The following is a 27,449-nucleotide window of genomic DNA, read 5'->3' as shown; positions in this document are numbered from 1 at the left end:
TGTATTTGGACTAGGAAATATCTACGGAAGGCTGGAATCTCTGAGCATGTGTTTTTGTCACTTCTAGAATGTCCCCCCTACTTCTAGATCTCTGGGCATGTGTCTTTGTCACTTCTAGAATGCCTACTTCTAGCTCTGTCTGTCCAGAGATCCAACCTCAACCCAGATAACTTCTGTTACATAAAAGCCAAGTGGGTGAGCTCTGGAAGTGATGTTTAGAAACAAACATGTACACCTTTTATTTAATAAACATTCAATTTTATTTACAAAGCATTAAAGCTTAGCAAGAAATACCCAAGGCTAAGTCTCATCTTGTACAAAACTACAGAACATTTTAAAAAGCAAAAACAGTGGGTGGGGGAAAGATGACAAGAGGGAAAAGAGAATATACATTTATACAAATCAAGAAATTCAAACAAGCGAGGAGAGCTGAGAGGAGCAGGAAGGAAAAAAGAAAGAAAAGAAAAAGAAAAAAACTTCTAAAATCCTAAGTCATTATTAGGAGTTGCTGCTAAAGGCAATGCGGATGGAGGCTTGAGCCCATCCTCAGGAGTCAGCTGGGGAGCTGACAGACAACGTAGTACGTGCACAGAGGAGGCCCGTGCACGGAGAAGACCGAGTTGCTTCACACATAGGATAGAAGGCAGAACCCTCTGTATCATCGTTTGCACACTACTGCAGTGTGCAGCCCAGAGAACTGGGGCAGACAGATGTCTGCAAGGCAAAAACAGGTCCTGTGTGCCACCTCCCTCTCTCAACCATTGTCCAACTCACATAAATTCACAAGAATGAGCACTGGGGGAAGGGGCAGGGGCAACTAACAATAGACATTTTGCAACTGGCGTGGGCAGAGCTCTCTCTCCTACTTCTGGGGGAAAAAATCTTTTTTCAAAATTTAAAAAATATCTATCTGTTGCTCTAAAAGATGGGCTGGGAGAAAGAAGCTCTCACTGGTGTGCCCTTCGATTTCTACCCTGTAATTTGAAAGGTGATCAATGTGTCTGGCTGCTAAAGGAGCATCCACCAACTGACAGATTTCACAATTAGTGTAGTATTCAAACTCCCCTTTGAAAATATGATCCAGGGTAAGCAAGCACTTCTGGTCAGCTTAAAACGCTACTCAAAGGAAGGTTACTAAGCCCTTTCCACACCTGGTTTCCTGACTGGATTTTCAGAAAATTTCAAACACTTAATGTACACATCCATCCGATCTGCTTTTTATTTAAAGAACAGTAAAAGGAAGGAAGGAAGGAAGAAAGGAAGGGAGGGAGGCAGGGAGGGAAAGCTAGCAACCTTTCACAGAAAGGAAGTGACTGAAAACATAGTTAAAAAATTAGAAGGGCATGGCTATGGGAAGGGAAAAATGGCTGACAGGGACAGGTTTTCACAGGCAATGATACAATAATGTCCCTTGATCTTTATTTTGAATGGAGTTGCTTTTGCTTTGATTTTGGGGGTTTCACTTCAGTCCCTGCACAAGTGCCCCCACCCCCACAAAAAAGCTGTGGAGAAACATCTTGGTTTGTTTCCAACACTGGAAGCCAGCACAGGTAAACTACTGATGATTTGTTTTTTGCTGGAAATGGATAAAGCTAGCTATCTTCGAAAACCATGATTATTAATGAGATTGAACCAATACTGGAAGAAAACATGCAATACAAGGAAAAACCCTGAATCTCTTAGAGCCCAACTTTTTGGACAAAATGCACTATGACAGGAAGAAGGCCTTTGTATCGTCCTTCCTTTCCTGCGCATTTGAAATCTTTTCAAGCACTTTCTTTTCTGCCCAACCTTTGTACACAGCATGGAAATACAGGCGGCACGTGGGAAAGGAGACGTTTTTAAAATGAAGGAAGTGTTCCTAGGGTAAGGACTAGTCACTCAAGGACATGCACTGAGGACGAAGGCAAACAGGAGACAGGAATGACACATCAAAGTGAGCGATGCCGGTGCGATATAGCTGGAGGACAAACCACAGGCATCTTTTTCCAGCACCACAACCAAGTGTTAAAGGTGGAGAGAGCCAAATCTCCTAAAGGATGTCTTCATGAATCCTCATTCCTGAGAGCCGATTTGGACTTATGCTTGGAAGGGAAAGGGACATACGCTCTTCTTCCATAGTTCACTTCTTCATTCAAACATAAACTTCACTCCTTCCACCTCCTGGCTGGGAAGCGGAGACGGTTTTAAGTTAAAGTCTATCTTGAATGGCTGAACACACTGTCCGGAGGCCACCTGATGGCAGCATGGGCAAGAGCGAAGAGCTGGCAAGCCTTCATAACAGTTCTGAGATCGCTCCTCCTGCTAAAGAGATTAGACACACAAAAAAGATTTTTTTAGCATCACTTTAGACCAGCTCTGTTTTGAAGGGTACACATACTCCTGGGTACTGGTTGTACACAAGCCAAGGACTCCCCCTCTGAGGAAAAAGTCATAGCCAACTCCAGCTCCCAAGTATTCCTTATAGAAGCAGCAGCCCAAATCCAAACCCTCACCCCAGTCCTGATTTTTCTCATACTGTCCCAAAGACAAAATAACTGGCACTCTACACATTTACTATGCTAGTAACCATTCTCCTAGGTACCTGACAACTTAAAAAGTGCAATAAATAAAGAAAATTCTAGGGAAATAACCTTTCAACCTTTCATTTATTAGACTAATTATCTACTAAATGATTGATGCTGGACAAGAAACCCTTATTCAGGCTCCACTGTGTCTTAGAGAATCCTGAGGAGAATGCTAATGAAAACCACTGTGTGCATCTCTGCAAACAGACAAAATCCTACCGAGTAAAATCAAATGACCACATCCCTAATTATTCCACAGAAGCTGCCCCACTTCTGGGGTCCTCCTCAAATGGGCAGCTATGAAATAGTAACTAGGAGTATAAAAGGAAAAATGAGGTAAAGAGATCCAGCCAGCATTTGCAATGGGGGCTAACAGACTGCTTGAAGGCAAGCAAATAATGGAAAACTAACTGTCCTGATTATGAAAGAACAAACTTGTCTGTAAAAATGTGATAAGCCTCATTTTTAACTACTAAAAAAGCCTGAAGTGGGACTGTGGCTCAAGTGGTAGAGCACTACCTAGCCTTGAGCACAAAAGCTCAGGGACAGCATCCAGGCCCTGAGTTCAAACCCCAGGACCAGCACACACACCAAAGTTCCAGTACAAATGAAAACTGGCAGTAAAAAATATATTCATATTTGCCTAAGGATGGAGTGTAATTAAATCAAGACACAAACTCTACTGAAGATGAATGTTTTTAAAAAATCAAATTTATTTGTAAAAATCAAATTTAAACTTGAAGAATATGATAGCAGGCCTTTGCTATTTTAAGTCTGTTTTCCTGACTGTTCTTATAGGTGCCCTGGCCAATTTCCTTGCAACCTTTGAAAATGAACACAACATTGTTACTTAAGAGACTAAATCATGAAGTAGAAAGCAACTTAATCACTAATAAACAGCCTCAGTAGCAAACAAGACAACCAATGAAGGGCTGAAGGTGTGGCTCAGTGGCAGAGTGCCTGCCTAGCAAGTGTGGAGTTCTGAGTTCAAACCCTGTACTGTCCCCCAAGGAAAAGGAAAAAAACAAACACTTTACACTATGTGAGCAGTTCCTGTTCCACACCATCAGCATTCTTGTGAAAACCCATAGACACTACAGGCTTGTGGGAACATTAGTCAACAAATCAAAACCAAAGCAAGGTAACAGATATAGACAGAGCACCACAGAGACAAGTCCTTTGCTGCAACAAACAGGAAATCTGGAAAGTTCAGTTTAAGATCAACAGTATGTGTGGTCCCCTCAAACTAGAGTTGCCTAAGAAAATACTCCATCAGGATGTCCAAACCCCAGCTTCGTCAGCACACAAAGAGTAAGATCACACAGAATGACAAGAACATTCAACTGACTTTGCAGGAATTCATAAATCAGTCATCAAGAACTGCCAAGAAAGAAAGGAGTGGCAGGGAGGGAGGGAACACTTAGCTCATACAAAGTATTTAAAACAACCAATAATTCAGTAAGTGACCTACAGGTGGCTCAAAGTGCAAGGTGGTGGTAGCACCAGGGAGTAGCAGTATTGCACAGCAGCCCAGAGCAGGGAAATTGGCATGGCAAACCTTACCCACCCCCTCACACAGTACTTTCTGGCTTTGGTCTATACTTCTGTAACACACCCAGGTGGGTGCACATCAGTACTTCATGCCACCATCTGAGGCCTTTGGATGATGTATATGACAAACCACACCTCTGGGCACTTTGTTACAGATGGCATTTGCTGCTCAGGAGGCAATAAATACACTACAGGTTCTGCTCATATCTCAAACTTCTGGCTTGAGTCCTGTCCACTGGAGAGCATTCAAGGTAGTGAGGAACAGACATTGATAAGATAGTCCCTGGACAGTCCCTAACTCAGGGTCACCTTCACCAAGCGTCAATGGGTGCATCCTCCCTCAATACAGTGCATCTTCATGGATGTGGCCCTGTTGCTACTGGACACTGATGAGCTGAGGGCCAACAACTTTCTATCATTCCACATTCCAGGTGGAATTCTACAGTGGTTTACTTGCCTTCCAACTTTCCCTGAAATACACAATCTCCTGTTATAACACAATAGCCTACACTGGCTTTCTGGTAGGGCTACTCAAAATTTATAGAACTGATTCTGCAGTAGCTATGAGCTGCAGATATTACCATCTGTCATTTGCCTAGACTGGTATGTGCGGTGCATACCTGTAGTCTTGCCTTCAAAAAAATTGGCTCCAGCCGGGCGCTGGTGGCTCACGCCTATAATCCTAGCTACTAAGGAGGCTGAGATCTGAGGATTGTGGTTCAAAGCCAGCCAGGGCAGGAAAGTCTGTGAGACTCTTATCTCCAATAAACCACTAGAAAACCGGAAGTGGCACTGTGGTTCAAGCAGTAGAGCGCTCACCTTGAGCTGAAGAGCTCAAAGACAGTGCCCAGGCCCAGAGTTCAAGACCCACGACTGACAAAAAAAAAAAAAGAAGAAGAAAATTGGAGGAGGATGAAGAGATCACATGGGGAAGCACATAATGCATGCAATCAGGAGTGGTGGGGAATGTGGTAGTACTCTATGCGGTTGCTTTGTGTATATTATAAAATGCCAACACCCCACAGAGGGTATTGTTAGTCCTTGTGAGAGATAAAGTGCCTCCATTATGGCTGACCCACCTAACAAAAATAATTAAGAAATGAACACACATAAAGCATAAAGCACCCTGCTCTTCCAAGATGCAAGTATTAGCCTTTGGTGAAGTGAGTGTTTCCTCTAATCTTGTTAACCAAGTGAGTATGGATTATGTCCTTAATGGTCCATAACAGCACTATCTATTACTAGAAGGGATTATGAAATGTTTAGATGCATAAATACTAAAATGTATGTCCTCAGTATTTGAGAATTTTAGGGAATAAGACCCATTCCTTCAGGACTGAAAAAAACAAATATTTTTGACTCTCATTTATAGAGCTAAGTGACCACATCAATTATAAGTCAAAGTTAAATTTACTGTGTTATTGAAGAAAGGGTGAGCTTTAAAAAAAATTAAGGGGTTTACTTACCATTTACCATAAAATTCCTATGCAAAGACATGATTAATAACAGAGTTTTGGGATTTTTTTTTTGGTGGTGGTGTTGGGGACCCCACTCATGCTAGGCAAGCACTTCTGGCTGCACCTCCAGTCCTTACAGACAGGCTTCCAAGAAGCTAGGAGACTATATCGACAGCATTTTAATTAATTGAACACATCTGGCCTCGTTTTAAATCCCCCTAAAGCAACTGAGCTCTCCGTGCCAAGAAAATGCATTTCACCTCCACATCAAGCTTCTTATGTAGTGGCACCAGTCTGTGCAAGAAATGGGCCAAGGAAGGATGGAGTTTATTTATGTCTAGTCAGTCATCGATCTGCAAGGCTCATAGGACTGTTCAAGCTATTAGCAGACAGACATAGCCTAAGGAGAAATGAATGTGGAGCTGGTAACTGACTGTCAGTGATGCATCATAAATACTGCTACTCGGAAAAGAAATATTGGTGTTCGTGGTATGGTGTTGGCCTATGAAAACTAAATCTAAATCTAGCCAACTTGGAGTAGAATACTTAACACAGTGATCACTTGAGCTTCCCTGTAGAAAAGAATCTAAAACCTAAATACAACTACTGGTATTTCATCAATTCTGCTTAGAGTCTACACAATAAACCACAAAAAGAAAAACTAAGAGCAATGTATTAACTAAAGTTTTAGTGCATGTACTTCCAAAATCCAACAATATCTTAATAGAAATGAAATCTAGACTGATATTTTCTAAGCAAAAGACCATTTAATCTTGTTCATAGTATCCCTCTTTGACAGGAAGACTGAAAAAGTTTCCCATTCCCCAATAAAATTCTTCCATCAAAGGAAGGGTCGGGTTGAGAGGAAGGGAGGAGATTAATGAAAGAGGTGATACTGATCATGATTCTTTGTGCTCATAAGCTGACGTGTTGAATAGTAATCCTTTTGTACAACTACTTAAATAAGAACATTAAAAAAATTCCTCTATCATAGAAAAGTGAAAAAAAACTAACAGATATTTTCAAAAGCTTTAGGTCTAAAACAAAAACAAACTAAAAGAAAAAAGAAAAAGCTGAGGAGTTAACATACTACATGGTATACTTATATGCTTCTGGTCTTTTGGTTCTCTCCTCCTCCTGTTCTCAGTGGGAGAAATACTGAAAGCCTTCTTTTCCTCCTGTTAGTTATACTAACAGCTTCACTGTTTCTAGAGTCCCCAGACAGAGACAACCACCACTGGTGGAGTTCACGCAACAAAGAGACAGAAGAGATGCTACAGTTAAACAAGCAGAAGCTGTAAGATAAGCTTACATTTCTGAGTATTTGGCTCTTTTATTTGAAGCAAAAAAACAAAACACCAGAAATGAAAAAACATACCAACAAACAAAAGAAACTTAGAGCCAAAACAGCTGAAGAAATGGATTAAACCAGGGGTTCTTATTCTTGGGGGTCATGGATTCCTCTATAGAAACTGGGTGAAAGCTATGGGCATCTTCCCCAGAAAAATATCCATAAAATATTTTTCATTTATTATCAGGAGAATGTAGGCCCCTTGAAACCTATTTATAGACCCAAGGTTAAGAATCACTGAATTAATCCAATTCTGATTTAGCCTGTCTTTAGCTGCTTAAAATTCAGAGATTATTTGCTGCTGGAAACAAGAGAGAAGGAAAAAAAAAAAAAAAAGCTGCAGTTAAAGGAAGTCAGGGGCTGAACAAAGCAAGGCCACAAAGCAAGCCAGACAGTGCTCCCAATGTGTCCTTACCTGCCAAGGGCTGGCTGAGGGGCGCCTGCACTTTACCCTTCGTTGGTCCTTCCAGAGGTAAACCTCTGTCCCCTTTGTAGAGTTTCGGTTTAAATGGAGAATCTTTCTCTTTACCTTTTGATCCTTTAGGCCGGCCTGCTTGCTTCTTCTTGGATTTGCCATCCCCCTTCACACCCAGTAGTGGATGGACTTCTGTAGAAGGACAGACAGGCATGGAAAGGGATCCTCACAACACTGGTCTCAGCACCCCACCAGACCTCTGAGCACAAACAACACTGCTTTTGTGGTCCAAGTCACCTACACAAGCAGGAAAGTCTGTCTTGTCCATTATTTTAAAAATGGGAATGGTCATCAAGTATCTTTGGAGGTTAGAGCAAAGGGCATACATGGCCCTTAAAAGCCACGGTAACTCAAAATTGATAAAGTAGCTGAAAGATACCACAGCAAACCAAGGCAGAACAGAATGCATTCATGAGTATATGCACATACTCTGGAACCAGACAGACCCGAGTGGAGTTCTGACTCCAGCACTTTCTGTAGGATCCTAGGCAAGTTACATAACCTTAGCCTAAATTTTCCCCTTTGCAAAGCAGGAACAGTAAAACAATTTTCAGGGTCAATGAAATATCAGCAGTGGCATATAAACTACTATGGTGCCTGGAACAGAATAGATGCACTGAAAACATCAGGAAAATGTGTAGTTGCACAGTTAATTGATCTGTAGATTGCTAAAGGAGAGGAGGATGCCCAATGGTACAGGAACAAACATACACACACAAACACACACCCCTTTACCCACCCCAGAACGTGGGTAATAAAACGTAGTAATAAAACCTTTCAAAACTGCACTGTAACTGGGAGAGTATGAAGGAAGGGGTAATACTGCCCCCAAAAGCATTATAAATTATAAAATTATATATTTATTATTTAAGTATATTTATATAATTATAAATTATAAAACAGTAAACCCTTTGTATGTCACCTTAATTAAAAAAAAATTAAAGTCACATTGTAAAAGCAGAAAGAATAAAATGAGATCCAGGCACCGGTGGCTCATGCCTGTAGTACTAGCTACTGAAAAAGCCAAGCTCAAAGCCAGCAAAAGCAGAAAGTCTACAGGACTCTAATTCAAAAAGCTAACCAGCAAAAAGCCAGGCTGGAAACATGGCTCAAGCGGCAGAATGCCAAGTCAAACAAGCAAAGCCAAGCAAGTTTGAGACTGTGAGTCCAAAGCCTAGTACTAGTAAAAACAACAACAAACACCAAAAAGACCACTCACATTTGATCAGTATCTCACCACCTAGTAAAACCATTCTTATGGGGAAAACATTTTTATTAAAGAAAACCAACAGTTCAAGGAGGCAAATTCTGAGCCATGTGTCAGGAGACAAATACGTGTCATCTCAGGCAAGGCACTAAAGAGCATAATTTCCCCAATTTAAAAGTGAACCCAGGAGACTGCAATCTAAGGATTGTGGTTCAAAACTACTAGCCTAGGCAGGAAAGCCCATGAGACCCTTATCTACAATTAATCACCCCAAAAAAGTGGAGCTGTGGCTCAAGTGGTAAGCAAACAAAAGCTCAGAGACAATGCCCAGACTCTGAGTTCAAGGTCCAGGACCAGTGCACACACACTCGCACACACGCGCGCACACACACGCACACATACACACGCGCGTGCGCATGTGCATGCCAGACCCAGTCATTACAAGGCTGTAAAGCACTATAAAAAGACTTGTGGGGAAATTCCCTTAAGGCAAAAGTCACTCAAGCAGGAAACTGCCAGTTTGTGCTGGAGAGTGCCCGTGGAGGTGGCCCTTACCATCATTGGGTACTCCTTGCAGCTCTATATTGGTAGTTTTAGGTTTCTTCTTGGGTGGCTGGGAGCCATCGGCTGAGGACTGCCGCTTCTTCTCTGAATTAGCCCCTTCGTCCAGCAGGGTGGTTTGCACTGCGTCTGGTGGGGGGCCGTAAGGATTTTCTTCTGGGTCTTCTACCTCAGGGGCAATGGGTAAATACAACAGAGCCTTTGAATCTTCCAGCTCTTCATCACTATTTGGGACAGGATCAGACAAGGGATTGGAAAAAAGAGGAGACAGTTGCTTAAACCACGAGCCCTTACTCTAACACCTATGTTAAGTGCACACAACGGGTATGGATCAAGAATGCCAAGACAAATAAGGAAATCAGAACAAGTAATCAGAAACTGAATAAATGACCTCCATTTTTTAAAGTTCTGTATCGGGGAGAAGGGCCAGGAAAGCAGGACTATAGGACAAAGACTGCATTTCAGTTCCTATACACCAAAGGAGTTCTTTCTCTCCACACTCAAGATGGGACTGCAGGGGACCAAGCAGTACCCCAGCAGAAACAGGAGCAACAGCACAAATGCACCTTGCCTTCTTGGCAGCTCACCTGCTGCAGAAGGCAGCGATGGGATCCACACTGGTGACATCGACTTCCTCATCCTCTGCGGCATCGGCTCCTGTAATACACAGGAGAAGTCTCAGAGGTAGAAAATTGCTTTTTACTTACAGCTTCATGATCTTCCCAACTACAAACCAGGAGCTACCAGGGAAGAAAACAAAAAAGTTCATTTGCTTAATCATCTAGCAAAGAAGGGCCGAATTTTCACCAGAGGCTAGGCACAGGAAATAGCAATGACCAATGACCAAGAAAGCTGGGAACAGTTCTTTAGTAAAAACTGAAGTTTTCCTGGGAAAACAGACACAAAGTGTTCATCTGACTTTACTACAATAAGTGCAGTGAAGGTATGTGCAACGTGCTTGGGGACAGGAAGGATGGAAAATTTATGTGAAAGTCTGAGAAGGCTGCTAGAACTACCCAGCGCACTCTGTATCCCTTGGTGAAAAGAACGGAGTGCACAGGAGGCATGCCAGTGTGCCGTATGAGTGAGGAAAAGCCCCTTGCAAACGCCAACCTCAATCCCACCCCCGGGGTCCTGTTCCAGAAGTAGCCCAGGAACCCCTGCCATGTGGCGTTATCGTAGTGCCAACAGAGCACAACGAGTATGTCCACTCACCAGTCCCACCACGTGTAAAAGCCTGTGCCATACACCATGAAGCATATAAAATGGCTAATCTCTATCTTCAAGAAGTCCTATCTATAAAAGTGGGTGCTGCTGGTTCATGTTTGTAATCTTGCTACTCAGGAAGCTGAGATCTCAGAATGGAGGTTCAAAGCCAGCCCAGGCAGAAAAGTCTGTGAGATTCTTATTTCCAGTTAACTAAACAAAAATAGTGTAGCTCTAGGTGATAAAGAGTGCTAGCCTTTAGCAAAAGCCCAGAATTCAAGATACCCACTTTCTCACAAAAAAAGACTTATATAGAAGTCCAGAAGATAACAGTAACAATGAACATAGTTATAATCATATTAGAAAATGACATTTGAGTGTTTATTATGGGCTAGATATATATTAAGTCCTTTACTTGAACATTTATTCCCTATAATCCTAAAGGACAGAACAAATACTACTATTGCACTATTTTATAGAGGAAGTATTCTGCAAAGGGGTCTGAGTCCACAGCCCATGCTCCTGACCTTTCTCTTACTAACAAAGGAAAGAACAGCTGAGTACTCAGCCCCACTATGGGTGCTGCTGCGCAATGTCACTTAATCACCTAGAGGGAGAAGTCAAGAGAGCTGCTTGGGCCCAGTAATGCTATATAAATTGAGACTGAAAGTGCTGAAAGAAATTAAGATTAAGTAAAGCAATCGCTCCTCCTTCTGGCAGTCCTATCTGTACTGAGAATTATTACCTGTCTGCTCAGGTTCACTCTTATCTTCATCTTCAATGTCAAACTCTGATTCTCTTTCTTCATATTCGACATTTTCATCCAGCTCTTTGAAATCTGGTGCAAATGCACTCCAATTTTCCTACACCACAACAAAAAACACTAGTTCACCATATGAGAAAGCAGTAACTAGACACTGACAAGTGAAAAATGTGCGTAATATGCTGAGTTCTGTTTGAACGTGGAGATAAGAGTAAAAAGTAGGTGTGTAAGGTTTGCCACCTTAAAGTATATTCTACCCAAATGGTTTCAAGTTAATTGATATTGCCTGCCTTCTTTAAGATACAATTTTGAAGTAAAATGTTAAATTCTTATGACTACAATGAATAAATTAAAGCTTAAAATTGTCCAAAGTAAAACCAAGACATAAAATAACTTGAATTGAAAATAAGAACTTCTCACCAAAATGAAGTAGAACTAGATACAATGAACTTAATCTACTTTGTCTGTAAGCATCACATGCAAAGAAAGTAATTTAGGTAGTCTTGAGCTTATAATATAAAGTTCTTTGACTAAAATGAGTATCGAGTTTCAAAGCAAATCAACCAGAGGAATACTTACTACTTGATTTTGGGCCCAGATGGACACCACTCCACTAGAGATGGATGCTATGATAGGTCGGACGGGATGCCACTAAAATTTAATGAGGCAAAGAAAAATGAGTTATTCGAACAGACTGAAGATGTTCTGGGCTATACAGATGACAAGCGAGATGGCATGCTCCACTCACAGCTACATCCAGAAGGAGTTCTCCCCTTGTCCCATGGAGAATCTTCACCAGGTTGCCAATGCTCTTCTCCCAGATGTAGAGGGCGTGCTGTCGGGCAGAGCCTGCCACTATGTACTCTCCATCCCCAGAGAAGCAACATTTCTTCCATGGGGTCCTAAAGGACAAAGAAAGTCCCCAAAGGGAACTGGAACTTGAGGCCAAGGGAAGAACTACCACACACACGTGCGGACTACCATACACACCTATTCACCAAGTCCTGCAATTTCTGCATGGGTTCAGGCTCTCCATCTCTTCCACAGGTTAAGATTTCTCTGCCGTCATAAACTCTAATAATCCGGTCAGCTGTGTTAATTAAAAAGCAACTACAGAAAGGAGAAGAATATCCTGTTAACAATTTCTACTACTATCATTTTATTAGAATGGTAACATAAATAGTATATTCACTAAGGAGAAACCAAGTAAAAATCTAAGACTAGAATACTTAAAAACTTCTGTCAACTTCTAAAGCAAAAGCAGTGAGAATTTTTTTATTCTTCCTATATACTCTGAATCCAGCATATCTAAGCTATCAGTACTTAACTGAGACCCAAGATTTCTTTTTTTTTGGTGGGGGGGGGGGGGGGGGGGGAGGGTCTGGTCATGGGGCCTGAACTCTCAGCATTGGCGCTGTCCCTCAGCTCTTCAGCTCAAGGCTAGCGCTCTACCACTTGAGCCACAGCACCACTTCCAGCTTTTTTCTTTTTGCTTATGTGGTACTGAGGAATCGAACCCAGGGTCTCACGCATGCGAGGCAAGTGCTCTACCACTGAGCCACTTTCCCAGCCCGAGACCCAAGATTTCTAAACTGACGCGAGCTTACTAAATTCACAAGCCTATATTCAATGTACATTAATAATTCATGTCTCTGGCCTGTTTAGAATATAGTATGTTCTTAATGAGTTAATAAACTAAACAGGTCATTATTTTTTTGTGTATGTCTGTCCCTGAGCTTAAACTCAAGGCCTAGGTGCTGTCATGAGCTTCTTTAGCTCAAGACTAGTACTCTACCACTTCAGCCACTGCTCTACTTCTGGCTTTTTGGTAGTTAATTAGAGATAAAAGTCTCACTGACTACCTCTGGACCATGATCCTCAGATCTTAGCCTCCTGAGCAGCTAAGACTACAGGCATGAGCCACTAAGCATGTCATTTTTAAACACCCAACTTTTTTCTGTAATAACAAAACATAGAAGTATGTTTAAAACACAAAGTATTTTAGCAGTTTCTACAAGCCTTGTGCTGTACTTAATTCAGAGTATTTTGAGTTGGTGGTAAAGTGCTTGGCTAGTATATAGTATACAAGGCCCTAGATCAATCCTCAGTCCCATAAACATACACATGCATATGCACAGGTGTACACACATACACACACAGAGTATCCTGAACATGAAAGTCCTCTAAGTACATATGGGTGTTCCTAAACAGAATAGGATAATTGGTATTGCTGACTGACACCTGGTTCTTCCGGTTTTTGTTGATACATCTATCTCTAACTGAACAAACAAACTTAGCAAGATAGTATCTGGAATTAAATGGTAAATAGGGAATTAGTGCTGTGGCTCATACCTGTGATCCTACCTACTCAGGAGGCTGAGATCTGAAAACTGGATTCAAAGCCAGCCCAAGCAAGAAGAGTAACCACCAAAAAGGTGTAAATAGAGCTCAATATGGCTCAAGACATTGAGTACCAGCCTTGAGCAAAAAAGCTAATGGGAAAGCTTCCAGGGCCTGGGTTCAAGTCCTAGTACTGGCACCAAAAGAAACCAAAAAGCAAAAATAGGTAAATATGCTTTATGTAAGTGCATATATGCATGTTTGACTGCAACATAAACTTTATGATACTAGGAGCTGGGGTTTAGCTCAGTGGTAGAGCTTAGTGGCAAGGGGTCTCAACCCCCACTTGAAAAATGAAATAAAACTATCCAATGCTTAGGATGTCCCAGACATTTTGGGAATAAGCACTGGCCTCTTGAGTACCTTTTCTGTAAAGGACCTGGTTATCAAACAAAGAAGAGATAACTTCAAGTTCAATGAGGGAAATTTTATAAAATCAGGAACCAGACTTTGTGTTTCTAACAATTTCAGACAATATTAGAATATACAACAAAACAACAACATTCTTTCACATTCTACTCATTATTAAAACCTGTTCCTAAAAGAACAGGATCTGACCAAATATGGTGATATATGCCTGTAATCCCTGCACTTAGAATGAGTGAGAACACAACTCCAAAACAAAAAACACCACCACATACAAAGACGACAAGGCCACACTCACCTCCCCTTCCGGGCAAACTCAATTGACTTAATGGCCGTGGTATTGCTTGTCCCAGTTGTTACTCTGAAGGAAGCAACAAGATCCTGAGAATCTGTTTTTAGGACCAAAATCTAAAGTTTACAGGGAAAAAAAGAATTTTAAGTAAGTATCCTGATAACTGATAGTAATTGATCTGGCTCCTCTTTCTAAAATAGTGCAGAGGTTGAATAGCAATGCAAACATGTCTATTAATGCCAGTACTGGTGTTACCTTTTACTTCTTCAAACTAAGGACTGAGTCTAAAGCATCCACTCTTAAAATATGGTGTTTAACATTATTCACAAAGGCTGAGAAGTAGAAGCAACCCAAGTATGGCAAGGGAGAACACATGATTCCACAAATAAGAGGTACCCACAACAGTCAAAGTCATAGAGACAAAGCAGAAGATGGTTGCCAAGGATTAGTTAAGAGCAGGAACTGGGAAATTATTACTTAATAGGCATAGTGCTGCAGTTCTGCCAGCTGAAATGTCTTTTCATTACTACCATTTAATAAAAGACCTTTTAGCTTCTTCTAGGTCAAATGACCTCTGTCCATTCTAAATCTAAGGAACAAAATTATTATTAAGGCATAAAGGAAAAATGAGCTACATTTGCTCATGGCATACTTAGTTCAGGAATAAAAGACATTTCAAAAAAGTAGTCCATGCCAGGAGCTAATGGCTCAGGCTAATAATCCTAGTTCCTTAGGAGAATCCAGAGGACTGAGGCTCAAAGTCAGTCTGGGCAGTGAAGTCCATTAAACATTACCTACAACTAACCAGCAAAAAGCTGGGCTACAGCCAGGCATCAATGGCTCACATCTGTAATCAGAGCTACTCTGGAGCCTGAGAACTGAGGATTGTGGTTCAAAGCCTTCCCAGGCAGGAATGTCTGAGAAACTCTTATCTCCAATGAACTTACAAAAAGGTAGAAGTGGAGCTCTGGCTCAAGTTCTAGAGTGCTAGCGAAAGCACGGGCCTGAGTTTAAACCCCAGTTTAAAGGGGGAAAAAAAAAAAAAAAGCCAGGCATCAGTAGCTGATACCTATAATCCTAGCTACTCAGGATGCTGAGATCTGTGGATCCAAGTATGAAGCCAGTCTGGGCAGAATAAGACTTTTCTCCAGTTAAGCATCAGAAAAAAGCCAGAAGTGCAGCAATGGCTCAAGTGGTAGCCTTGAGCACTAATACCCTGCAACACCACCAAGACCTGAGTTAAAGCCCCAAACAGGCATTAAAAATAATAAGTCACAAAAGTAGAAGGACAAAAGGTGAACAAATACAGCAGTGGCACACACTAGACACTATGTTGAAAATAAACTATACAACTTGTGGGTGGGGATGGGAGTGAAAAACAGAGAGAGAGACTGAGGGAACCTGGGGTAACACTGGCCAACAAGAAATGTACTCTTTTTCTGGCTTATGTAACTGTAATCCCTCTGTACATCACCTTTATAATAACAAAAAAAAATTTTTTTTTAAGTGAACATGGCACAAGAACTCCCAGGCTTGGCTTACCTTGCCTTTTGCATTTCCTGTATAGATATATTCCCCTCGCCTATCAAAAGATGCCACCACGTTCAAATCCGAGTCATCGTCTACCGGCAGAACAACGTGTTTGGAATCTGAAAGGGTCAACATGACAGGAGCAGATTTCATGGGACACACGAGAACCTTGTTCCTGTTTAAAAATATGAACAGCACATTGGCTACTGCTTTGGTATCAACAATCTTGATTTCCTGTCCTCTCCCCCAATTCCTGTCCCCTACTCTCACTCTCCCAAGCCATGCAGATTTCAAACCATAAAAAGCACAAAATTTATATGTTGAATAACGGGAAAAATTGAATGAAATCATGGGATACTATTTTGACAAAATTTGATCATTTAAAATAAAACTATGAGCCAGGCACTGGTGGCTCAAGCCTGTAATCCTAGATACTCAGGAGGCTGAGATCTGAGGATCACAGTTCAAAGCCAGATCAGGCAGGAAACTCTGTAAGACTCTCATCTCCAGGAAATCACAAAAAAAGGCAAGTGGCTCAAGTGGTAGAGCACTGGCCTTGAGCAAAAGGAGTCCAGGGTCAGCACTCAAACCTAGCTCAGGGCCCAGGACTGGAAAAAAAAAAAAAGCTATGATAAATTAGCAAAATACGAAATAAAGTTTTAAAAATACTGGTTATTTTATTTAATATATATTTTTAATGTATATTTTAGCAGGTTACACTGGAAGCTCATGCCTATTATCATAGCAACTCAAGAGGCTAAAATCTAAGGACCACAGTTCAAAGACAGCCTGGGCAGAAAAGTCCTAGAGACTTTTCCCACCCATCAACCAGCAAAAACTAGAACTAGAGGCATGGCAACAGCCTTGAATGATAAAGCAAGAGCAAGAGGTCTTGAGTTCAAGCACCAATACTTGTATACACGCATGTACACACACACACACACACACACACACACAAAATGTCTATTTAAGCCAGGTGCTGGTGGCTCACGCCCGTAATCCTAATTTGCTGTAATCCTAGCTAATCAGGAGGCTGAGATCTCAGCATCACAGTTCAAAGCCAGTCCAGGCAGGAAAGTGCATGAGACTCTGATCTCCAATTAACCACCAGAAAACTAGAAATGGTGTGCTCGCTTCGGCAGCACATATACTAAAATTGGAACGATACAGAGAAGATTAGCATGGCCCCTGCACAAGGATGACACACAAATTCGTGAAGCGGTCCATATTTTTTTTTTTAAAAGAAAACTAGAAATGGCACTATAGTTCAGGTAGTAGAAACCTAGTCTTGAGCAAGAAAGCTCAGGGAGAGTGCCCAGGCCCTGAGTTCAAGACCCATACCACTATCAACAAAAACGTGTATTCAAGTATATCAAATATGGACTGAGCTATGGGGCATTATTTAACCCAAGTTTTCCATTTAAAGAGTTGACTATAAGAGACCTCTGAGAAATGAAAATGCTATGTGTGGACAATGCAGGGTGGATTACTCTTTCATGGAGTAGTTTTAATATTAAAAACTGTTTTCTCATACAAAAGAAATCAAAATAATCAAGGAAGAAAAAGCTCCAGGTCAAGGTCTAGTTGTTAAAATGTATTCCTTTCAAGCTGGGTGCTGGTGGCTCACGCCTATAATCCTAGCTACTCAGGAGGCTGAGATCTGAGGATCAGGCTGAAAGCCAGCTCAGGCAAGAGAGTCTGTGAGACTCTTATCTCCAATAAATAACCAGCAAACCAGAAGTGGCGCTGTGACTCAAGTGGTAGAAAGCTCACTTTGAGCTGAAGAGCTGAGGGACAGTGCCCAGGCCTAGAGTTTAAGCCCCAGGACTGACCAAAAAATAAAAATAAATAAAAACATATACATATATATATATACATATATATATATATATTCCTTTCTTTGCTCTTTGCCAAAGTCTTATCACTGATTTTTGAGTACATATACAATTTCAAAAATCCATGAAAATCACCTTAAAATGCATGCATCAAAGAACAGTTATTTTCTGTAGTTTTTTTTGTGTGTGCTTTTGCCTCCTGAAGTCTTAAACTGCAACTGTCCTGACCTAAGCTGTCCACACAGAACTAAACCCCACCCGGGGGGAAGGAATCTTAAACATACTGGTCTCGCGGGTGATACTGGACTTTCAAGATGGGTGAAGGAAATCGAAACCTCTGGTCGCAGTCGCCTGAAAGAACATCCCACTGTGACACTATGTTATCGGTTGAAGCACTCACGAGCTTATGACCATCTCGACTCCAGCTAGGAAGAAAATGGGTAATTTAGTACATTTTTGAAGTAAAAATATCATAGCATTATTATGGATAAAATGTGGAAGCCTCACAAACTGTCCTAACTGTGCAAGTTAACATGTTTTATAACCTATTCAAATTACAAAAACTTTCTTAACTAAGCAGTTAATAAGAATGCTCTTATGATTGACCCTCCACCTCCCCTTGCCCTACTTTTTGGTAGTTTTGGGTTTAAACCCAGGGCCTTTTATACCACTTAAGTAATGCCTCAGGCCCTATTTACTTTAGCTATTTTTTTGGATAGTCTCACAGTTTTGACCAGGCCAGCCTTTGACCATGATCTCCTACCATGCCTTCTACATTGCTGAGACTGCAGTAGGGTTGCACTACACATGGCTTGTTTTGTTGTGATGGGTATCTCACTTTTTTGCCCAGGCTAGCCTTGTACTGTAGTCTTCTAGATCTCTGCCTGCCATACAATTATTGAATGAAGATAAAAAACACTCTGCCTGGCCATGATATTTCTGTTTTGATGCCAGTCCTGGTGCTTGAACTCAGGGCCTAGGAGTTGTCTCTGAGGTTTTCTGCACAAGACTAGAGCTCTACCACTTAAGCCACAGCTTAAGCCAGGATTTATCTATTTATAGTTTACAGTTTTCCTACATAGGCTGGCTTCAAACTGTGATCCTCAGATCTCAGCCTCCTGAGTAGCTAGGATTATAGGTGTGAGGCACTAGCGACTGGCTAGCCATAGTATTTTTTTTATATCTAATGTTACCTCAAAAGAATCCTTCAAGTGGCCTGGTGAAACAAGAAACACAAACATCTTTAAAAAGTCTCCACATTAGCCAGGTGCCAGTGGCTCACGCCTGTAATTCTAGTGACTCAGGAGGCTGAGATCTGAGGATCCTGGCTTGATGCCAGGTCCAGGAGGAGCCTATGAGACTCTTATCTCCAATTAGCCAGAAAAAAAGTCAGAACTGTGGCCAAGTGGCACAGCACCAGCCTTTAACAGAAAAGCTCAAGGAATACACCTAGGCCCTGAGTTTAAGCCCCAAGACTAGCACAAGAAAAAGCAAAAAAAAAAAAAAAAAAGCTGGGTGCTGGTGGCTCACGCCTATAATTCTAGCTACTCAGGAGGCTGAGATCTGAGGATCGCGGTTCAAAGCCAGCTTAAGCAGAAAAGCCTATGAGACACTTATCTCCATAAACCACTCAGAAAACCTGAAGCAACACTGTGGCTCAAGTGGTAGAGCACTCGCCTTGAGCTGAAGACTTGAGGGACAGTGCCCAGGCCCAGAGTTCAAGCCCCACAACCGACAAAGAAAAAGAAAAAAAAAATCAACATATTTGATAGAAAACTTTATTCCAGTGAAGGAATAGGGGCATGCTTGTGATTGCTACAGTGGCTGGGATTCCAGCCCTTCAACTGGGATTCCAGCCCTTGGGCTAGATGACTCCAAGTTCTCCTCCTAACCAGGACTTCATTCTAAATGAAAGGTAAACACTACAGTTATACTATAAGCTGCAATCTGAAAAGAGGTCCTTGCAGGACTGAAATGTTCTAGACAGGACCTGATATAAGTCCATATTACAACAAATTTTTCCCCAAAGGTGATTCTAGGACCTGTATGAGAAACTGCATGATTAATGGCTAAATACTTAAATCACTATTAAAATATCTATATAGAAGCCAGGTGCCGGTGGCTCACACCTGTAATCCTAGCTACTCGGGAGGCTATGATCTGAGGATCATGGTTCAAAACCAGCCCGGGCAAGGAAAGTCCGTGAGGCTCTTATCTCCAATAAACCACTAGAAAACCAGAAGTGGGGCTGTGGCTCAAGTGGTACAGTGCTCACCTTGAGCTGAAGAGCTGAGGGATAGCGCCCAAGCCCAGAGTTCAAGCCCCACGACCAACCCAAAAAAAAAAATCTATGTAGAGCTTAGCAAATATAGTTACCACTCATTTCTTTTTCAACTTACATTTAACATATTAATTTAAATGTTCTTGTTCTGGGCCATTTGCACCGCAGTAACAGAGGGCTTGTCAGGCATGTGCAAGACCCTGGGTTCACCACAAATAAAATAAAAAATTCTTACCATAATGAACAGACTGGATGGATGTGTGCACTTATTATTTTCGCAATGCCTCTGGTCAAGAAATCCCAGATGACAATGCGGCCATCATTGCAGCCAACAGCAAGGAGGGTGCCCCACCTGTTAAAGGTGCAAGTCAGGGCCATGCTGATACAATCCAAAGTTCCATCCGCTTCCTAAAAACCAAAGCAGACAAGCAAGTACACACAAAAATGGCCATGTACGAAAATTCTTTTAAGCGCCATTACTGGGGCTTAAACTCAGGAGACTGGTTGCTATCCCTGAACTTTTTTGCTAAAGGCTCCACTTCCAGCTTTTTTGCTGGATAATTGGAGATATGAGTCTCAGGGACTTTCCTGCCCAGGCTGGCTTTGAACCACAATTGTCAGATAGCAGGCTCCTGAGTAACTAGTACTAGACATGAGCCATTTGCACCTGGCTTCTAAACCGTTTCTTAAAGGTTCCCTATCCTGGGAACCAGTGGTTCACACCTGTAATCCTAGCTACTCAGGAGGCTGAGATCTGAGGATTGTAGTTCAAAACCAGCCCAAGAAGGAAAATCTGTGAGATTCTTATCTCCAACAAAGCCAGAAGTGGAGCTGTGGCTCAAGTGGTAGAGCACTAGTCTTGAGCACAAAAGCTTCAGAGACAGTGCTCAGGCCCTGAATTCAAGCCCCAGCGCGGGCTCGGACACACGCACGCACACGTGTTCCCTATCACTTATGTCATGAATTTAAGTTGCAACACATGCTGAAATAATCTCTGCATAGTCGTTAATACTTTCTAAATTAATTAAAATGAAGAAATATTCACAAAAGTTAAACACTAATTTTGGAATCAGATGTGGTCAATCCCTTACATTACCACTGTAACTGTACAAACTTTCTAGAAGCCAAATGGAAAAAGCATAACCAACATCCTGAAAATAGTCACACTTACTTAGTAATCAGTGTTCCAGGAATTCATTCCAAATGAAATAATTTAATTTACCAGGTGTGTAACAATGGGGAAATTAAATACATTATTTTACATCGGATTTTACATCGGTATCAAGCCTCTGAAAGTAACAATTATTGTACTGAAACTTATGCCAGAGTTTAAAAAAAAAAACACACTTCACACTGTCAGTAGGAGCAAAAGCAATGATTAAAATCTGAAAAACCACACACACACAAAAAAACCTATGCAACAATTGATATTATTACTTATGAAAAACATATTAAATTGTAATTTTTCCCCCAGTCCTGGGACTTGAACTCAGGGCCTGAGCACTGTCCCTGCGCTTCTTTTGCTCAAGGTTAGCATTCTACCACTCGAGCCACATCACTACTTCTGGCTTTTTCTATGTGGTACTGAGGAATCAAACTCAGTGCTTCATGCATGCTAGGCAAGCACTTTAACACTAAGCCACATTCCCAGCCCCTAAAATTGTAATTTTTTACTTAAGATCTCCAATCAGTACCGCCTATTTCTCCTTGCTCTAAGTTAGACACTTCATTTTTTAATTACAACAAACTATATGCCAAATCACTTAATGTTTCTTTTCATCAAACATAATTACTATGTAGTCACCATGTTCCATAATGACCAAATGACTCTTACCTCTGGATAGTTCTGTCCAAAGGACTCTGCAAGGAAGCAAAGAGAGCGTAAGGAACACATTAGCCACACCAGCTTACCAACAGCACCAACAGTTCCCTGCCTTGACAGGGAACTGATGCCCTTTTAAGCGTGAAGTCACACCTATGTCCAATATCACACACAAAAGGGTATTTGCCAGTTTACTCTTATTTTGTAACTATGTAGTACATGAATTCTCCTGAAGATAGATATATGACCTGTGATATTGCAACAAAATAAATATGGACGCAGATATATGACAATCCAGCCAGCTTTCATCTGGTGAAACATCAACCCGTGGGGGGAGCACTGCTTCTGGGGCTTGAGCTTGAGGCCTTGCGCTCTCATTTGGACTTTAAAAAAATTGTTATCATTAAGGTGATACACACAAGGGCTGCCATTCCACAAGTCAGGTAATGAATACATTTCTCTTTGGACTTTCCCCATTCCCCCCCCTCCCCATCCATCCTGCCCACAAGTTGCATAGGTCATTTTCAATAGTGTCTACTGAGTATCATGGTCACTCGGCTTTTTTGCTCACACAGCTGGTACTCTGCCACTTAAGCCATGCCTCTAGTCTTGGATTTTGCTGCTTAATTGGCAATGGAGTCTTGCAGACTTTTCTGCCTGGACTACCTTTGAACTTCAATCCTCTAGATCTCAGCCTCCTAAGTGGCTGGTATTATAGGTTTTAAAGACTTTTTAAAAATATTTTTAATTAAAGATATTTTTATGAACCAAATATTCTCCAGATGACAATGGCTCACACCTGTAACCCTGACTATTCAAGAAAGCCATGATCTTGAATAATGTCGATGACAACCTGAGCTGGAAAGTCCTTAAGACTTTCATCTTCAAAATGCGAGAAGTGGTAGAGCACTAGCTAGCCTTGGGCAAAGAAAATATTTAGGGACAATGCCCAGGTCCTGAGTTCAAGCCCCAAGACCAGCTATATATACATACATATTTCATACCAAATTCTAATGCATTTATAATGATTTTTTAATAATATGCTTTAAAAACACATTTTAATTTCTAAATTAACAAGTATCAGTGGATACATTTCATATAAACAAAAGCATCTTTGGGACTCTTCAACTTCTTAAAAGTGTAAAGCAAGGGACCCTAGAATCAAAATGTTTCAGACATGCTGATATAGGTAGGTAAGTTCTAGCAAGTCTTTCCCCATCATTTTGTGAACATTTCACAATTTATTTCTGTATTTACTAAAACGAATTACAAGGGAAGGCAAGAATCAAACCAGTCACATTATCTTCATCCCAAATACTCTCTGAAAGGGTTTTGTTGTCGTTTCTTGGTTCTGGGGGTTTTTTTGGTGCCCGTCCTGGGTCCTGAACTCAGGGTCTGATGCTATATCTGAACTTTTTTTGCTCAAAGCTAGTGCTCTACCACTTAAACCACCACTCCACTTCTGTTATTTAGTGGTTAATTGGAGAAGATTTTCAGACTTTCCTGCCCAGGCTGGCTATGAACCATGATCCTCAGATCTCAGCCTCCTCAGGAGCTAGGATTATAGGTGTAAGCCTCAGCACCATTATCACAGAAGCACGTGTGCACAGGAAAACAGTACTGCAGGGTTTTAGGAATAGTGATCCCAGAATGTATACCTACAATAGGTGAAGTACTATGCCTAACATTTAGGTTTTAACATAATTTGGCAGTTCACTGAACAATTCTCTAGGTTTATCTCTTATACACTTTGGTACAGACATCCACAATGCATTTCCTGGTATTTGTACACCAGTAATAAGCACTTTGAGCTATCATATATAGTAATACCATCCCTACTTATAAGGAGTTTCATCAAGTGGCAGTGAGCTAGTCTTGAGTGAAAAAGCTCAGGGACAACACCCAGGCTCTGAATTCAAGCCCCAGTACTGGCACACACACACAAAAATCTACTGCTTTAAGTTTGCAAAAGTTTTATTACATTCTTTCCTTTATAAAAACCAACATAAAGCCAAGCACAGGTGGTTCATACCTACAGTCCTAGTTACTTAGGAGGCTCACATGTGTGGATCAAAGTTCACAGGCAGCCTGAGCAGACAAATGTTCCAGGTTCTTGTCTCTGAATAACCAGTAAAAAGCTAAAAGTGGAGATATAGCTCAGGTAGTGGAGTGTCAACCTTGAACACAAAGGCAAGCAAGAGCCCAGAACCTCAAATTCAAGCCTCAGTACCGTTTTAAAAAATTAACAAATAATAACAATAGGAAATTAAAGCATGAAAGATTATTTATCTGGTTGTCTGGTACAAGAGTCACAGGTCTTACCACGCTAGGGATGGATGCACTCTACCACTTAGCTGCAATTCCAGCCCTTTACTAGGTTAAGTGGCACTTCCATTTTCCCCAAATTCTATAGCCAATCACACCAATAGTACAAAATTTCCTACTTTCTTCTAGATTTTGCAAAGTATTATTTTATTATGATTCCGTATTATCCAGTCATGTTTGCCTCTTTTCCTACGTCTGCTTTTTATCCTGGATATAGACAGTTATCATACATTAATATTTTTCAAATGGTAGGGACTCAACTCCCTATAAATGGATAAATCAATGTAACTAGTTGCAACAAGTTTTTTTTAATAGATTAGAATAGAGCACAAGGATTACATATAATCTTGAAAGGTCAAGTTACATGTACACGTTTATATAGTGGGTTGTGATAAAGAATGTATTTGTTACTATGAGATGCAGTAAAAATGAACAAGAAAAGCTGTAATGAGCTGAGGTGGGCGCAACCAGCGCAGCATACAGGTCTAAGATGGGAGAGTGGGGTGGGAAGGGTCTTTTTAACTTTTTCTTTTTTTTGGGGGGGGGGGGTGTCTGGTCGTGGGGTCTGAACTCTGGGCCTGGGCCCTGTCCCTCAGCTCTTCAGCTCAAGGCTAGCACTCTACCACTTGAGCCACAGCGCCACTTCCGGCTTTTTTCTTTTTGCTTATGTGGTGCTGAGAAATCGAACGCAGGGCCTCTGGCATGCAAGGCAAGCGCTCTACCACTGAGCCTCCTTCCCAGTCCCTCTTTTTAACTTTTGTGCCTCCAAAGTGTTCAACCTGATAGAAAAACAACTCAAAAAGTGGTTGTTGAAGTAAAATGAGCATCCTGCCTACGAGACACTTTAACAACACACGATCAATTCATTTTCTTGATCTGGCCCAACTCTTTGTTCGTTTCTCCTCTCCCCCTTCTCTCCTCTCCTCTTTTTACCCTTCTCCTCTCTCTGTGAAATCACTAACTTTCTCACTTTACAACTCAGACATTTCTACAGAAATTATTTATCCAAACTGAGATCGTTTTTGTCTAAGATTCCAATGCTAAATATTCCTAACTTTCACCCTCATGAATCTTCGATCATTTAAGAAAAATCTTTTATGTGACTCTGATGTATCTTTCAAAGGACTAGTGTATCACCTTTCCTCCATCCTTTTTTTTTTAATAAAAAATAAAAGTTTCCCTGCCAATATTTTGTCTCTCAAAGCTTCCCAAGGACTGATTAGAGCAGCCCTCTGCTCCCCGCCCCCCTGCTCCCCAATGGGCTGGCATCACACTAGCCTGCATTCTCTTCCACTCGACCAGAAAAAAAAAAAAAAAACATTCAAAAAGCACTTGAAAATGTCCCTAATCCATAGTTAAGTACTAGATGGTTGCTAGCTGATTTACAATCATTTATTCATCTTCTTTCCCCCTAAATAAAGCAAATTATCCAAGATTCTGTCTTGGGCACTTTTCTGCCCCTCCTACATCCTCCCTTGGTCCTATCAGCTACTAACAAGGTTTCAACTAGTCCACCTGTACAATGGATCTCACTAAACCTATATCACCTGAGCTCAGCCACTCAACATGCCCAAGCTGTCTTTCCAATTCCTTCTATTTTATCAACAGGACTATTATTTGTGCCTACCATTTTTCACTTCTTACATGCAAGAAAATTTTGGCTTGTGTCAAAACTGTCTTGATGTGTTTTCTTTCCATTTCCTACCTCAGACATTCCTTATCACTCATCTCTGTAGCCCTCCAAACTGGTTTTATAGCCCTCCAAGAACCAACCACACATAAACATTATAAATCAGTGCTCCAACTGAGTTTCTTACTAGGTTAATACTACAATCTACCCTTACCTTCCTTAAAAGGCAACCTTTCCAGCTTGGTATTCAAGTCTCTATAAAACCAAACCCATCTCATGGTCTTTTCTGTATCACAGTGCCCACATTCTGGCCAAGAAGAAAATTCTTTGTGTCTTTTCTCACTGTTGTCTCAATTCAAACATATTCCTAGTGAACATTCCTTCACATGTCTTCACATTTTCTGTCAGTATTTTGTCAACTTTAGATACCTATTTAGGTCTCCAACACCTGGTTCAATCCTCAGCATACATGCCTGCATAGGCAAAAAACCACACACACAAACACACACAGCCTCCAACTCCCCCACTCACCAGTTGGGGGGGCGGTTCCTGACTGCCTTGCCCGATCCCCCTCTTCTTCCTCTAAATACTGTCAGCACCTGGCAATGACTCTTAACAAGGCTATATTTTGCAATGTATTCAGGTTGCTTACATAATCACCTTAAAGTCCCTGCTTAACAAGAAGCTCTTTAAAGACAGCATTTCTTTTTTTCTCCTCCCTCCCCCCAGTCTCCCTACTGGGGTTTGAACTCAAGGCCTGGGCACTGTCACAGAACTTTTTTGTTCAAGGCTGGTTGCTCTACCACTTGAACCACAGCTCCACTTCTGGCTTTTTGCTGGGTAATTGGAGAGTCTGACTTTTCTGCCAGGTCTGGCTTTGAACCACAATCACCAGATCTCATCCTCCTAAGTAGCTAGGATTCTAGGCATGAGCCGCTTTTGCCTGGGTAAGACTATTTCTTAAAAGTTCTTTGTAGCCTTTTGGATAGTCAGCACACCTTCTGCGAGTCTTTCTTTTTAAAAAAGAAAGCTAATGACTAAAAACGGTAAGTCGGGCATGGAGTTCCCGAAAACCTCAGACATCCCTAAGCTATCATAGTAAGCATTAACTAATGAAAACTCAGAAGACAGGGTCAACTTGGATAAGGGGTAGGGGAGGAAATTACTTCACGAAAAGGTGACTAAAAGCACATGTCTCTGCAACTACACGTTAGTGCTTCACACGCATCCCTCCCTGGTGGAAGAAGAGACAACTGCATTCAGTGTTAACTACTCCACTTTCTGGCCTAGAGCCCGGTCCTGACCATCTGAAACTTTTTTCCCCCAAAATCTGTTCAATGGGGAAGGGGAGGGGAGGGTTTCTACTGGAAACTATCCTTAAACGTCTCGTGTCCTCACAAAACCTGTCCAGGAACCCAGTCCCATGTCAAGGCTTCAGCTCAGGCCTTGGCGTCTCCAACACCTCCGGCCCACCCTGCTCCGAACTCCTTCGGTCCCTGCGACTCAGGCGGCCCCAGACAAGTGCCGTGTGTCTCGGCGCTACCCCACTTGGGATCTGAGCGCGGCTCGGGGGAGGAGACGCGTTCTGCCCGCGCACATGCTGGTTTTCCTCCGGCGGCTGCAACTCCACAGCCCGAACGCCCGCAGCAGCCTGGAGCCGCACCCCGAGGCGGCGGCCGGGCCCCGCCGCCGGACCCCTTCCCCTACTCACCCAGCAATTCGAGGTTCATCCCTGCGGACTCGGGCCGCCCGGTCCCCGCTCCGGCAGAACTCCTCCGCCCCCGCCCGCCCGCCCGCCGGCCCGCCTCGAAGCCCCGCGCCGAAGTGGGG

The 27,449-nt window shown here is 41.9% G+C and overlaps 1 protein-coding gene and 1 non-coding gene across 3 annotated transcripts; one reads left to right on the top strand and one right to left on the bottom strand.

Moving 5' to 3' along the window:
* Nucleotides 1-241: 241 nt before the first annotated feature.
* On the bottom strand, nt 242-27,449 carry Rbbp5 (RB binding protein 5, histone lysine methyltransferase complex subunit). Of its 2 annotated transcripts, none has more exons than XM_042681329.1 (14): nt 27,331-27,449; nt 21,677-21,702; nt 20,078-20,250; nt 17,846-17,986; nt 15,739-15,901; nt 14,203-14,312; nt 12,129-12,248; nt 11,887-12,040; nt 11,718-11,789; nt 11,121-11,238; nt 9,757-9,826; nt 9,164-9,393; nt 7,342-7,533; nt 242-2,304 (listed from the first exon to the last, which is right to left on the bottom strand). In XM_042681329.1, exons 1-14 carry the CDS (start codon nt 27,347-27,349, stop codon nt 2,276-2,278), a joined length of 1,617 nt encoding a protein of 538 aa, XP_042537263.1. In that variant the 5' UTR covers nt 27,350-27,449; the 3' UTR covers nt 242-2,275. The 2 variants fall into 2 exon arrangements, with proteins under 2 accessions (XP_042537263.1, XP_042537264.1); XM_042681330.1 differs by having other exon boundaries at nt 7,456-7,533.
* LOC122109795 lies at nt 16,853-16,959 on the top strand. The gene has a single exon (XR_006147760.1). It is a non-coding gene; the product is annotated as a U6 spliceosomal RNA (small nuclear RNA).

Source organism: Dipodomys spectabilis, unplaced genomic scaffold (genome assembly GCF_019054845.1).
Source record: "Dipodomys spectabilis isolate Male_0828 unplaced genomic scaffold, ASM1905484v1 ptg000069l, whole genome shotgun sequence".
NCBI lineage: Eukaryota > Metazoa > Chordata > Mammalia > Rodentia > Heteromyidae > Dipodomys > Dipodomys spectabilis.
The sequence above is the reverse complement of the archived record's forward strand: the minus strand, read 5'-3'. Positions and strand labels throughout refer to the sequence as shown.